Here is a 12,813-nt window from a genome sequence, read left to right as displayed (position 1 = left end):
CAATGGCGAGCCAAAAGCAGTTTCAGGTGTGGCTAAACTTTTCAAAACTCAATTCAGACACTGAACTTTGTAATGCAAAGCTCAGCTGAAGGTAACAGGTCTAACCCGAGGAAACTCCACAGTCAAACAAAAAATATATCTAAAGCTAAAGAGTGTGCCGTGCTTCTGAAAGCCAAGTACTCCGCAGCAACTGCAGCTAATTTTAGCACACCTGCAACCAGCGCCTCAAAAGTTTAACTTAACAGTTAACAGTTAAAATAACTGATGACGAAACCTTAAATGATGCATCAACAGCTTCATTTATTAGCAAGTGAGTAAGTTGTGTCAGAGATGGGCTTTTCTCACTGTCTTGGTTGACATTGGCTTAGCATTTTTACAAGCGTTAGCAACACTTAGCCACTGTGCGATAATACGTGAATTGCATAGGCCTGCAATTTATGGAAAGCACTGCAATAGTGACAGCAACAACATAACAGGAATTGAGAAGTTTGGAGTGTTTTTACAATGGAAATTAGTTTTTTTTTTTTGTTATTATAGGAAAAGTAAGGTACCATTGGGTATTGGTACCAAACTCCAGGTGCCGGTACTGGTATCAGTTCAAATGTGAACAGCTCCAAACCGAATAGAGAAGCAGCAGTGGTCTAAATCAAGGAGTAATCTACTGTGTCTCTCTTGTATGGTCACTACACAGTAGCACATCAGTGCAGGTGTCTGTATGAATATTTTCCTTTGTGCTCTCTGCGTTGTTTTGGTACACTGTCATACTTTTGTTCCTTTTTCCAGACTCCAGACTCTCCTCCAGCCTAATTTAAACTGATGTTTTCTCTTTCTTAGCAGCGACTCACAGCCCTTTCAGAAACATTTTTATCTCAAAGCCCTTTGTGCTCCCTGAAATCTTTTCTATGACAGGATAAGGATAACACTTTAGTTGGATAAAATCCTTGTTCCCCCAAAAGAAATGTCAAAAAACAGCTTCACAACAATGTATTTTGGAGTGTGGATCTTATTGGTTTTTATAAGGGTCTCTATCCCCCAAGGTCTTGAAGAATTTTACCGAACCTTGGGCTTGTTGTTCCCTCAGCTGAAAATAAAACATGAAAAAGCTGCAAATGGAGAGGTATTTTCACCAGATGATAAACAGAGATATAAACCAGTGTTTTCCATGGTATTTTTATGGTTTTATTACAATGCTATAAAGTGGATTGTGATGGGAAAACGAGACAGTTTATGGCATGTGAAGCTGATGGAAATGCTGTTACAGTGAAATTGTCTTGCCAGTGCACAAACAAGCACAAAAGTTAGTGTAAAATGTAATTTTTGCTCATATTTCTAACCCTGTTTGCTTTCTCTTGTTTGTCTCTTGCAGTTCAGCAGATGAGAAATTTCGCTGGAACAACCAAGGTAATATTTCCTCTTAAATGCTCTCAGAACATTTTGTCTGCTCCTCTATTGTTTGCATCCTACTGCCGCACATTGCTGACGGTGCTCATTACAATGGTAGCCATTGTAAAAATCCCCAAACAATATATTGATATAATCCTGTACAAGAGCTGTGGTGGCTGCAGTGGCGAAAATACTCGATCGGGCTCATTCTCTGCACTGAAACAATTTAAGAAAAGGCTTGTTCTGACAAAAAAAAAAACACTCCTGTCTCTCCTGTGCCTCACCCCTTCTGACATCTGAGTAAAGGTCAAACAGCATTTACAAATAATTCTCAGCATTTAGTTTAACCTGTTTGGAGAGCCAGATGGGAAGCGCTTTCCATAACGGTGCAAACGAAAGAATGAAGAATCAATGAGTGCGCGGCCTTTAGATGATTTGAAAGTCAAATGAAGACACCTCTCTGGGCTTGACAACTTCTTTGACAGCATTTTAGTCAGACAAACACCAGCCATGCAGGACACTGAGGTCTCTCTTTGTCAGTGATGGGGTGTTGAGAGGAGATTGATTATCTGAGTGCAGGGTTGGTGACCCCCGCCAAACAAAGAGGTGACTAAAGGCCTGTGGTCATAGTGAAGGCCTTCGGTGTGAGCTGTGGTCTTCATCCATCTGTTGAGGCCTGACCACTTGGCTCCAGAAAGGCTAAATTTACTCCGTCACCCAAAAGGAACAACACATCTTCACACCTAAAGGCCAGAATGAATGGATTGTGAATTTCTGCCAAAACAACATGGTGGAGAGTACTGGCAGCAACAGGCTTAGTGGACCTTAACAGCATTACATAGGTCACATGACATAACTCACATGACATTACACATGTGGTGTAAGTTTTAAAATGGTTTCAGTTTGGTTAGGTTTAGGCTAGAGATGTCAGTTTCTTTCCAGTGTGTTTTTGATAGTTGACATCCATTAACTGGCAACGAACCAGTTAAAAAATGCAAAATGACGTGAAATACAAGAGGCGCTCTAGTCTGGTGCTCCCACCTCAGTGAGCTTTGGCACGGCATGTCAAAACGCTATCCTTTCAGAGGTGATTTTTCTGTTGGCTTTGCTCAAGTCTATTCGCCATATTTATGAATTATAGCAGCACAATAGTAAGACCACTGTGCGGATCGCACTGTGCGCTGCACTCTGCGCACTCCAACGGGCTGATCCTGCATCTGCTGCAGAGAAGCTACCAGAGTGCAAGGCTTTTAAATAAACTGACAAATGTGTTCCAAATGTGTTCCAAAAGCCCCCATCGAAAATATGAACTCTGACTCCTGGTTTTTCTCCCTCTTCTCCTCACCCATTTTGTCCATTCATATTGTAACAATGAATTTCAACAGAATAGTAGTCCAAGTGTGGAGGTCTTTCTTTTTTAGCCTGGTGTCAGGCTGCACTGTGTAGAAAAAAAGAGTGGAGTCCACAGTTTCAGCATTTAATCTGTTTTGTCATGCTCTGAGCAACGATGCGCTGCTGTTCCAGTTGGCTTTGTGCACCAAACCTGTGGTATTTTCTAATAAGTCAACCCACACATGCACAACCTACGGGTTACTCTGTGCATTGGTACAGCATGTATCAAAATACTTTAAAATTATTCAGTATAATATGGACAATTAACTGATTTTTAAGAGCTTTAAATGAATAGGTTAGGCTACAACTGCACTGATCTTATTTGTCATTAAGTCGTGCACAAGGAAGAAACAAGGTATGCAAGTCTGCAAATCTAGGGTTCCCCTCCAGACATGAGCAGAGTGTGTGTATGGAGGCTAGCTGACACCCATAACTGACCAAAAACAATCTCAGCGGTTTCTCATTATCATCTAGTTTTTGGCACAAAAACTAATTGGTTAGGTTTAAGAGAAGATTGTGATTTGGTTTAAAATAACTATGTTACAAATGTCACATGATGAAAGTGACCTCACTTGTGCGACAACATACCTGATATGACAGACAAAGTTTAGTTAGGCTTAGGCAATAAAACTACATGTCTAGGTTTAGGAAAAGATTGTGGTTTGGGCTAAAATAACTATGTTATTTTTGTCACATGATGGAAGTGCTGCACATCCTCCGCAAAATTACAAGTTACTCAAAACTTTCACACAGGACTCACAGGACTTTCACACAGGACTCAAACCTTGGTCTCCTAGGTCAAAGTTCTGTGCTTGTTTGAGCCATCCATCCACCTCACCTCCTTCAAATGGACTTTCTCGCTCCTTATACTTCTCCTGTCATGCTCACTACGTCCACTAGGGGGCGCCGCTTAACAATAAAAGGACATATCAGTTGGAATAAGCTGCTTGCGCAACCGACCGACGTACATGTTTTTCTGGTGAGGACAGGCTGAAAAGGAAAAGCCTCCCTCGGTCCAATCAGACCTTTTGATCTCGTCATCACTCACAAATCATTAAACCCCATCACTTCAGGATCAAACAGGTTTAAAAATGAGTTTTGGCTTGTGTGTGTGAGGGTGAGAGTAAATCCAGCGTAATGACGCAGACACCACTGGAAATGTTTCACCAGCAGCATCAACATCATCAGTCTGCAATTGTGTCAGTCCAAGTCAATAAAATCAGCCCCCTAAATCCACTCACTAAGGCCTCTACTATTACCATCTCTCTCTCGATTAGAGATTAATGTTGCTCCTAAGACTCATTTGTAAGGTTTTATCCCCCTTGGCAGCCCTCTCTAACTTGAAGACACTGGGCCTGTTATCAGCCTCCCTCTGACAGACAAATGGCCTGGTATCTAAGTGCCCCCTACACTTAGATCCCACAAGATTTGTTGCTGGATTATCGGTCAGGTTTTTACCCTTGACCCGGAGGTTTACCCTGAAACATTACTCTAAGGTCTAATTGTATTCTGATGTGTGGAATCTGGAAGGATAAGCAAAAGTAGGCAAAAATCATGGATGTGTGGTAATCAGTGTTGCTGGATTACTCACCAGTCAAGGGCACTGTCTGAAGCCTTGAAAGGCCTCAGCTTACTTTGTCAGTTGGTTCGTGGTAAATTGACAAACTACAAATTTGTTGGCAAATATGTGCCACAAACTGGCTATTTTTTCTTGAAGACTTTCTTAAGTCTTTAAGACTCTCCACACCATGAATGACAACAATAACAATAAATATATAGCCTTTTAAAAATCTTTCCAATTAAAGGGAATGATGGGATTTACACCACAAATAGAGCGCCAATGACGATATCATGAGGATCACTTTCAGACTGATTTGATGAACAGTAGAAAAACTGACAGCCAATCGATCCATAAACATTCTGGTATACAACTTATTTATTAAATGTTTATATGACAGAGTGTTAAGTTAAAAATTACACACAAAAACATTCACTGCGAAACAACCTTTGGTGCAGTTGGCGCTGTTTTCCTGTGAAACTCCAGCAGTGTTTTGTGGAGTGAAAAACTAAACCCGACCTTCAACTGGCATGAGGGTGAGTAGATAGTGACTCAGTTGTCATATTTGGTTGAACTATCCCTTTAAGATAGTTGGAGAATACCAGTGACAGGCAGCACCATGGAAGTCAAGTGATGTTCAACATGTGGTTAACAGAAAAATATCGTAAATAGGTACTTTACGTAAGTCAAACAATGTAAGTCATGTAAGTCATGTATGTAATGTAACTTAAGTAACTTAAAACTTAAAATAAGTCAACTTAGACTGTTAGTTTCATACGGAAAGCAAACCACAGTCTCATGGGTGAAAGTTCTGTGTTTGACCCATCCATCTACCCAACCTTGTGGGATTTCTCGCACTTTATACTGCTCTTTCATAATTACTATGGCAACTAGAGGTCGCCAGCTATAAATAGATATAAATATGGGCTATAATGCTGCTTGCACAGTTGAACTATACTAACATATTTTTCTGGTGAGGATGAGCTTTATAATTGTAGTTGAAATAGCATTTACAAGGCAAATAATCTCAAATAAATTTGTTTTACCGTAGGTGAATTTCACACACTGCACACCTGGCCCAGGATAGTATCCTATCATAGAATCCCTGGCTGGTATCTGTCGCTCCAGGCGAACTATAATGAAGCTGCCATGTATAGTCACAGGATCAACGGGGGCCCATAGCTCATTTTTGAAGGCTAACCCCTGTTGGGTTAATCTAGCCATGAGTGTGGCTTGTGTCCCGTACTGCAGTGTAGAAATATGGAGGAACTGTCTGGAGGTGGCAGAAGAAGCTGTGTCTTTGTTTCCACTCATGTTTTCTCCCTATCTTGTTTTTGCACATGCAGATGGACAGAAGGACATAGAAGAGGAGCTGACGACGGGTCTGGAGCTGGTGGACTCCTGCATCCGATCGCTCCAGGAATCGGGCATCTTGGACTCGCAGGACACTGCTACAGGAGACAGTAAGCCCAATGTTATGATTAAAGGGATTTTTGTGAAGGAGAAAAAAGGGAATTCTCCCGGTAGCTGTCTTTACAGAGACAGCCGAGAAGGATGGCTCAGGAGAGAACAGGTGAAATGCAATCAAAGAGCAGCAGGGATGGATATTCTGTCTCCAGTTTTGGGCTGATTAACCTGTTGAATGTGTGACTTCACCAAGCCAGTGTTTCTCACAAAGCCAGCCTGCATAACAGTATACCGCTGGTGAGAAATAAGGCATTAAATTAAAGAGCGAGTTCAGTCCTTTGAATAAATAGTAAAAAATAAGACAATTAGTTCCAGTTTTTAATTTAGTCAAGCCTCTGAGATCCATTTGTTCACTCAAGTACTTGTTCTGATTAGCGTGTTCTACATGGAGGCTGAACAAGATGTTGTCTTTCATTAGATTTCATCACATTTTCCAAAAGTGCTGCTCGACAAAATAAATAATTTCAAGTACAACTATAACATATAAGAGTGTCAATCCATAAGCTCTATTTCACAGATTTCATTTTCTGTGTTACACACATATTATTTGTCTGTTTACCCATAGTGAATGCTTAGGCTTCAGTTAACTGCTTCAGTTTATACCAGATACACTTTAAAGCAGTAGTTTGGATTATTTGAAGTGAAATTGTGTGAGGTACTTATTGATAGTCTGTAAATCCTACAGTTGATGGTGGTTAACACTCTTAGGAGAAGCAGAGAGGAATACCTGCACAGAAACTAAGCAATGTACTGCTGTGGACAGGGTCAAGTACAGTTAAACTAAGTGTATATTTGAAACATTTTCACTGCTTTATCTTATTTAAGCAAAATGTTGTTCTCACTCAACCAGACTCCATTGCCAAAAGCAGCAATTTTTGCTTGCAGAACCATGATCTACTGCTGCCACAATCTGTTGGTTTGTTTGTATTATAGTGTAAATTCGATGAATCCTAACTAACCTTTTAAAACACAAAAATCACACAACAACAGAAACAAACTGACTGATCGAGGCAGCTGTGGACCAGCAACACCATGTTCTGCAAGGTAAAATGGCTGTTTTTACCAATAGAGTCTGGTTGTCCGGTTGGAGAGAGCGATATTTGGTGTAATGCTGTCTGACGGCAGGGTGTTTTGCTGCTGACTCTGTCCACAGCAGTTTATTGCTTAGCGTCCCACACCAGTACTCCTGCTGCTTCCCCCAAACCAGCAGCGTTGGGACTGGCATCCACTGTAGGTAATAGTAGATGGATATGTGCATCATGCAGTACCATGCAAAGCAGAAGGATAAGGAGAAAGTTAGCAAAAGAGAAAGTTGACTGTGGTTCTGCTGGGTGCTAAGCTTGCTCAAATGTTATTGGAGCACAGAGTAAAATGGGGAGGGGTTTTGGAAGGGTCTTCCAAAGGTCTTCCATATGAGCAACTCCTTAACACATGGTCATTGAGCCATTGTCAATTTAAATGTATTGATTAGTGCTGCTTTAAAAAAGTGACAGAAAAAGTTTCACAGTTGGAGTTGGAGTTTTAACTCCAGAGTTCAATGCAGTTGTTTATGAAAGCTCTCAGTGAGCTCCTGAACAACTCCCTGTGCCTCTCTGCTCCACTCTCATCTTTTTTTATTTGGTCCCAGGGATGATACCCATGTCTCTTGTATAGTCGACCCCATGGGAGAGAGGTAGCTGTCAGGAGACATGCAGAGTCGTGCCAGTAGTTTGATATGCTAATCCATCCTCGCTGAGGTGTCAGCTGGCCTGCTGTTCACAGTGCAGAGAGGGGAGACACACACACACACACACACACACACACACACGCACACACACACACACGCAAATATACAGCACAGGCATATATAATCACACATGAGGCATGAATCATAATCATGAAAGGAAGAGAAGAGTACAGGCCTGCATGCATAAGCTGTTTATGCACACATGCTAAGCACTTGCTCACACACATGAACGCACGTGTATGAATGGTAATTTTCCTTGATGCTTTTTGATGTTTAAATAACAGTTATGTAACTGGCCGACTGACTAGTCAAAAAAAAAAGAACAAAAAAGAACAAATGTGCAAGCAAGAGACAGACAGAGAGAGACAAAGAAGCGAGCAGAGACAGAATGAGGGACAAAAAAAAGAGAACCCAAATAATATTAAATAACACTTTTGGTAAAACCCCCCCTCTAAACATTGATTGTCCAATCATAGTTTAGCAACCATAACTAGGCAAAGGACGTTTAGCAAGCGCTGGATCTTCTCCACATGTCAAAGTGGTGTGGATGAGGCTGTGCAAAGAGAGATATACTTAGCATGCATGGCTAACTAGCTTACTGCAGTCATAAAAGTGTTTCTTCCCAAGGTGGAGGAGTATATGATTAAAAAACTCATTTGTGGGGTTAAGAAATATTAAGTTCATGACCAGCACAGCCTAAATGTAAAATTTTCCCAGGGTATCCAGGATGCCATTAAAATTTAGGCGTTAGCAATGTTAGCTGTCTATCTTGTTCTTTGTTGCATTTAGGAAAGTTTACACTCCAGCACCCCTGTCCAGTGTTGCTCAAGATAGCGTTACATTTTCCAAACACTTTAGTTGCTCTTGTAACAACACTGTCCTCATGTTGTCTGGGGAGTTGAAGATAAGAGGATGGACCCAAAATGCAGACTCGGGCAGAGTTGTTGATGATTTAATAAACTCAAAATACAAAGACAAAATACAAAAGGCTTATGGAGGGTAGGCAGGTAATCCAAAATACAAAACAAATGGCAAAGTCTGAGAAACAAAGACTAATGGGGGAAAAACAGGGGCTGGAGCGTGTGAAGATGACAGAGTAGCAAAGAAAGAGGGAAAACACAGAGTCTAAATACACAATGGATGAAAGAAATCAGTAATTAAATAATGCAGGAAAAAGACAGAGAGGAAGTAAAGTGAACGAAGACACATGATGGAAGACCTACAAAATAAAACAGGAAAAAACTGAGCAAAACCCTAAACCATAACAAATGATTTAGCCTCAGCACAATATCATGCATGTAGCCATCAAGTGCATGTTTAAAAACCTTTTATGAGATTCTTATTTTAAAATGATGGAAACATTAAAGGTGTAATATGTAATATTTCCACATTAACACATTAGAAATGTGTTACATATTTTGTTGAGATATGTACTTACATTATCCCAAATGTTTCCAACAAAAAGCAGAGAAATATGTAATTTATTCAAGGCAATGGTGTGTTTCCTGCTAGCCTTTGCTAACTAGTAGCTAGTGTTATAACACAGAATACTTTGGATACAACAGAGAGTGTGGAAGGAAGTCATCGAATGTGATTAAATGTGACACGAATAAAACTTCAATACATCACTTTGCGGAGCATGATTTTTGCCTGAGTCATGTCAGATAGATTTTCAGCTGCTGCAGTGGTTTTTTAATAGTGAAAATATTAACTTCCACAAATGCCACACCACTTAACGACATCATCAAACCATGTCTTTCTTTATTGTTTTAATGTGAGTTGTATATTATTGCATACAGCATTTTTGTCCCGCTCAAGGAGCTAACATTAGCTTAATTAGCTAGCTAGAGCTGATCAAATCTGTCAGTGAATGTCTCAGCTGGGAAAATGAACAGTTACTGGCTAGAAATGTGAAGTTTGCTTTTGTCTGTCTGTGTGAAATTAAAGACCCATTGTTTCAGAAATGACTGAGAATTTTGAGTCTGCCAGAAAGCGGTCAATTGGTATTTGTTTCATGGTGGTAAAAAAAAAAAAAAAAAAAAAAAAGAGCAGCTGGTTAAAAATTTAATTTGGCACACAAGAGTATGTATGGACACACAGCCAAGCGTGAAAGACACATACTGTATTATGACATACATACACACACCTCAACAAACACACACACACACACCAGAATGCTCTGTTACTCAAGCTGCAGCAGATTTGTGCAACACAGCAACAGAGCGCTCAGTGTTTTCATGCTTCGTGCTGGTGATGCTCGCCTGTGTGCACGCTAATCTGTGTGTATGTGAACATGTTGCACACAGCTATGTGGGGACTGTGCATGTATGCAGCTTTGTGTGTGTGTGTGTGTGTGTGTGTGTGTGTGTGTGTGTGTGTGTGTGTGTGTAGTGGACTGTGCATGCCTCCAGTGGGCATCTAAAAATAGACTCATGAAATATTAAAATGTGTCAATAGAGAACGCTGGTCATGATGCGGAAGAAAAGCCACTCAACTTTGTGTGTATGTGTGTGTGTGTGTGTGTGTGTGTGTGTGTGTGTGTACGTGACAGGAGAAGAGATTAGTGAGCCCGAGCAGGTCTGTCAGGGTCAGACCGTCCACAGCTACATGCGTACAAGTATATGCAGATGTGGCGTGTGTGTTTGTGCATGCGATCACGGAGCAGGACTGAGTGAGACGTGTGTGTGTGTGTGTGTGTGTATGAAAAGACATTAAAATGCACAGGCAGAGACCTTCTTATGGCACCCCATTACTTTCCTTCTAATACTCTAATACACCCCTACCTCCTGCTACACACACACTCTCACCTCAGATGGATTCAGTGGAGCCTTCAGTGTTTGCCATCTGAGTGATAATGTATTTATGAGGCCCTTCGCTTCCCTAAAGGCTCCACTACCCATATGAAACACACCTAAAGTGGCAAACAAAAACTGTGGAAAACATCCTCGGGCTTTGTGCACACACATCTGGGCGTGTGTGTGTGTGTGCGAGAGTATGTGAATCCATCTGAAACAAGCCTGGAGAACAAATTCCTCCATTGCATTATGTGCTTTTGGGAGCCTATGTTTGTATGTGTGCGTGTGTGTATTCGCCCAAGATGAGCCTAAATTGGACACGGAGGCCTTGACCTAGTAAACTCACCCACCACCCTTAGCTTAATATCACATTTTAAATAATTCACTACCACCAGCTAGACCGCCTACAGGAGCTGTTCGCTGTACTTTTAAGTGACTTTTCACTTTGGTCCAGCTTTATTTTCCAACGCGCTCATCCAGAGTGACTCCGTTTGCCGTTAGCTGCTGACTTTATGGGTCCCATGCAGTTGATGTTGACTGCCGGCACACTGTAATTTTTCATTCTCTCTTGTTGAGTAATCACAAACAAGCAACATTTCTTCTTGTCTTGTGTTGTTTCTTGGTTGGATTCTTAGACTGCTGGGGAAAAAAAGTGAATTAACAGAGATTAAAGGAATAATTTGGATTGCTTGAAGGGGGTTGTATAGCATTGTAGAGATAGTCAGTGTGTTACCTACAGTAGATGCTGGTGGACTCCCAGTTTGGAGAAGCAGAGGGGCACCAGAATGAAAGCTAAGCAATGTACTGCAAACATCTCTTAAAAATTGTCCACCTACAAAAAATCAGTTTAAGTCAGACAAATCAGACAGCTTTTTCTGTCTAGAAACCACTGTTATATAAGCCAACTATTGCTCTCTGCAAACCAACCAAACTCCATTGGCGAAATCAGTCATTTTTCCTTCAGGACACAGCAATGGTTGGTCTACCACTGCGATCTGTTAGTTTGTTTATTTTACTGTGTGACTAAACTGTCCTTTTTAAACGCCAAAAGTCACACAATTACACAAACTAACGAACAGATTGAAACCAGGGTAGATCAGTGACTCTCATGTTCTGCAAGGTAGAATTACTAATTTTTCCAATGGAATTTGGTTGGTTCGGGTAGAGTGATGTTTAGTTTATATAACAGCAGTTTCCTATTGGAAAAGGCTGTCTGACTGCAATGTGAAGTGGTGAAAATATTTTTAATATAGCGTACACTTTAGGTGGACCTTTTTTAAGTGGCTAAAATACCTTTTGCTGCTGACCGTGTCTATTGATAGATACCTCACACAGCCAGGAAACAGTCCAAACTACCTTTTTAAAGGGACAGCCTCTGTCAATGGAGGAAAGCTCAACAACTCCTTCGAGAGTGCGAACACTGAGCGCTAGGAATTTATAGGTCTGCTTACAGCTGATATAATGCATTAAAGTTATTTTCCGGTGCAGTGACTTGTTTGCCAGAAAAGCAAACAGATGTAGCAGTTGTAAAAGTGGCTGGAGTACACATTATATGCACTGCAGCAAAATGCTACAGGGGGACATCATTTGTAAAGTAACATTTTGAGTAAAAAATGAGTTTTATTTCTGTTATTAAAGTCGTTGATGAGGCACATCATCACTATCATCAACAAAAGTGAATTAATCCAGGCTGCATCTAACATTTTACAGGATCTTAATAAGAGGGATGGGAGAGTTTTGGCTCTCATCCCTGCCCTCCTGTCCTCCTCCTCGAATGATTCAATCAAGTTCACTGCAAACTTTATGACCATCCAGGCAAATCCACAGTTTACAGTCTACAAAGTATTCTGTAAATGCTGCTGTCAGTATATTTCATGCATATATGTGGTCATTTACATATGGCCCGTCTGTGTCTGCACGCTTGTGCTACAAATGAAATGATCCATGTGCAAATCACAAGACTGCAAATGCCCCAGAAACATGAATGAGGCTGCGTGTAAAATTAGCAATGAAGCATTTTATCACATTATGCTTTGGCAGCGTGTGTGTGTGTATGTGTGTGTGTCTCCCTGTGTCATCATAGCCAGACACTACTGTGATTCTACTGTTTTCATAGTGTCATCCATGAATGATTATACACTTTTGTTAGCACAAAGCGAGACTTTAGCATTTGTGGAGTTTCACGACAGACTGACATCATGACATCACTCAGAGAAAATAAATTACATGCGCTTTCACAAGTTAACTCTGAGGCATCCAAGACTTTTGAGTTCATTTGATGTAACTGATTCATAAACTGAAGACTGTTACCATTGACTAACTGACTGGTTTGATGGCTGACCAGCTGCTAGCTCAATGGCAGCTCACTGTCAGACCGGCCAGCTGGAGTCTGGCCGACTGATCTTTGGTGGATTTTGGATGAAAGCCTGATTGTGGAAGTGGAAGAGTAGCTCCACTGGAAGGTGTTACACAGAAATGTACGTGAGTGATTC

The 12,813-nt window shown here is 40.9% G+C and overlaps 1 protein-coding gene across 9 annotated transcripts in view; it reads left to right on the top strand.

Annotated features, from left to right (window-relative positions):
- Positions 1 to 12,813, top strand: part of ctnnd2b (catenin (cadherin-associated protein), delta 2b) — a 192,556-nt gene that overhangs the window by 74,810 nt on the left and 104,933 nt on the right. For all 9 annotated transcript variants that reach the window (XM_084732042.1, XM_084732043.1, XM_084732034.1 and 6 more), the window contains exons 3-4: positions 1,367 to 1,401; positions 5,680 to 5,796. In XM_084732042.1, coding sequence (XP_084588168.1) covers positions 1,367 to 1,401; positions 5,680 to 5,796 — 152 coding nt within the window. The remainder of the gene's footprint in view (positions 1 to 1,366; positions 1,402 to 5,679; positions 5,797 to 12,813) is intronic.

This window comes from Lutjanus erythropterus, chromosome 12, assembly GCF_056507025.1.
Source record: "Lutjanus erythropterus isolate fLutEry1 chromosome 12, fLutEry1.hap2, whole genome shotgun sequence".
NCBI lineage: Eukaryota > Metazoa > Chordata > Actinopteri > Lutjaniformes > Lutjanidae > Lutjanus > Lutjanus erythropterus.
This window is presented reverse-complemented; position numbering and strand designations above follow the sequence as displayed.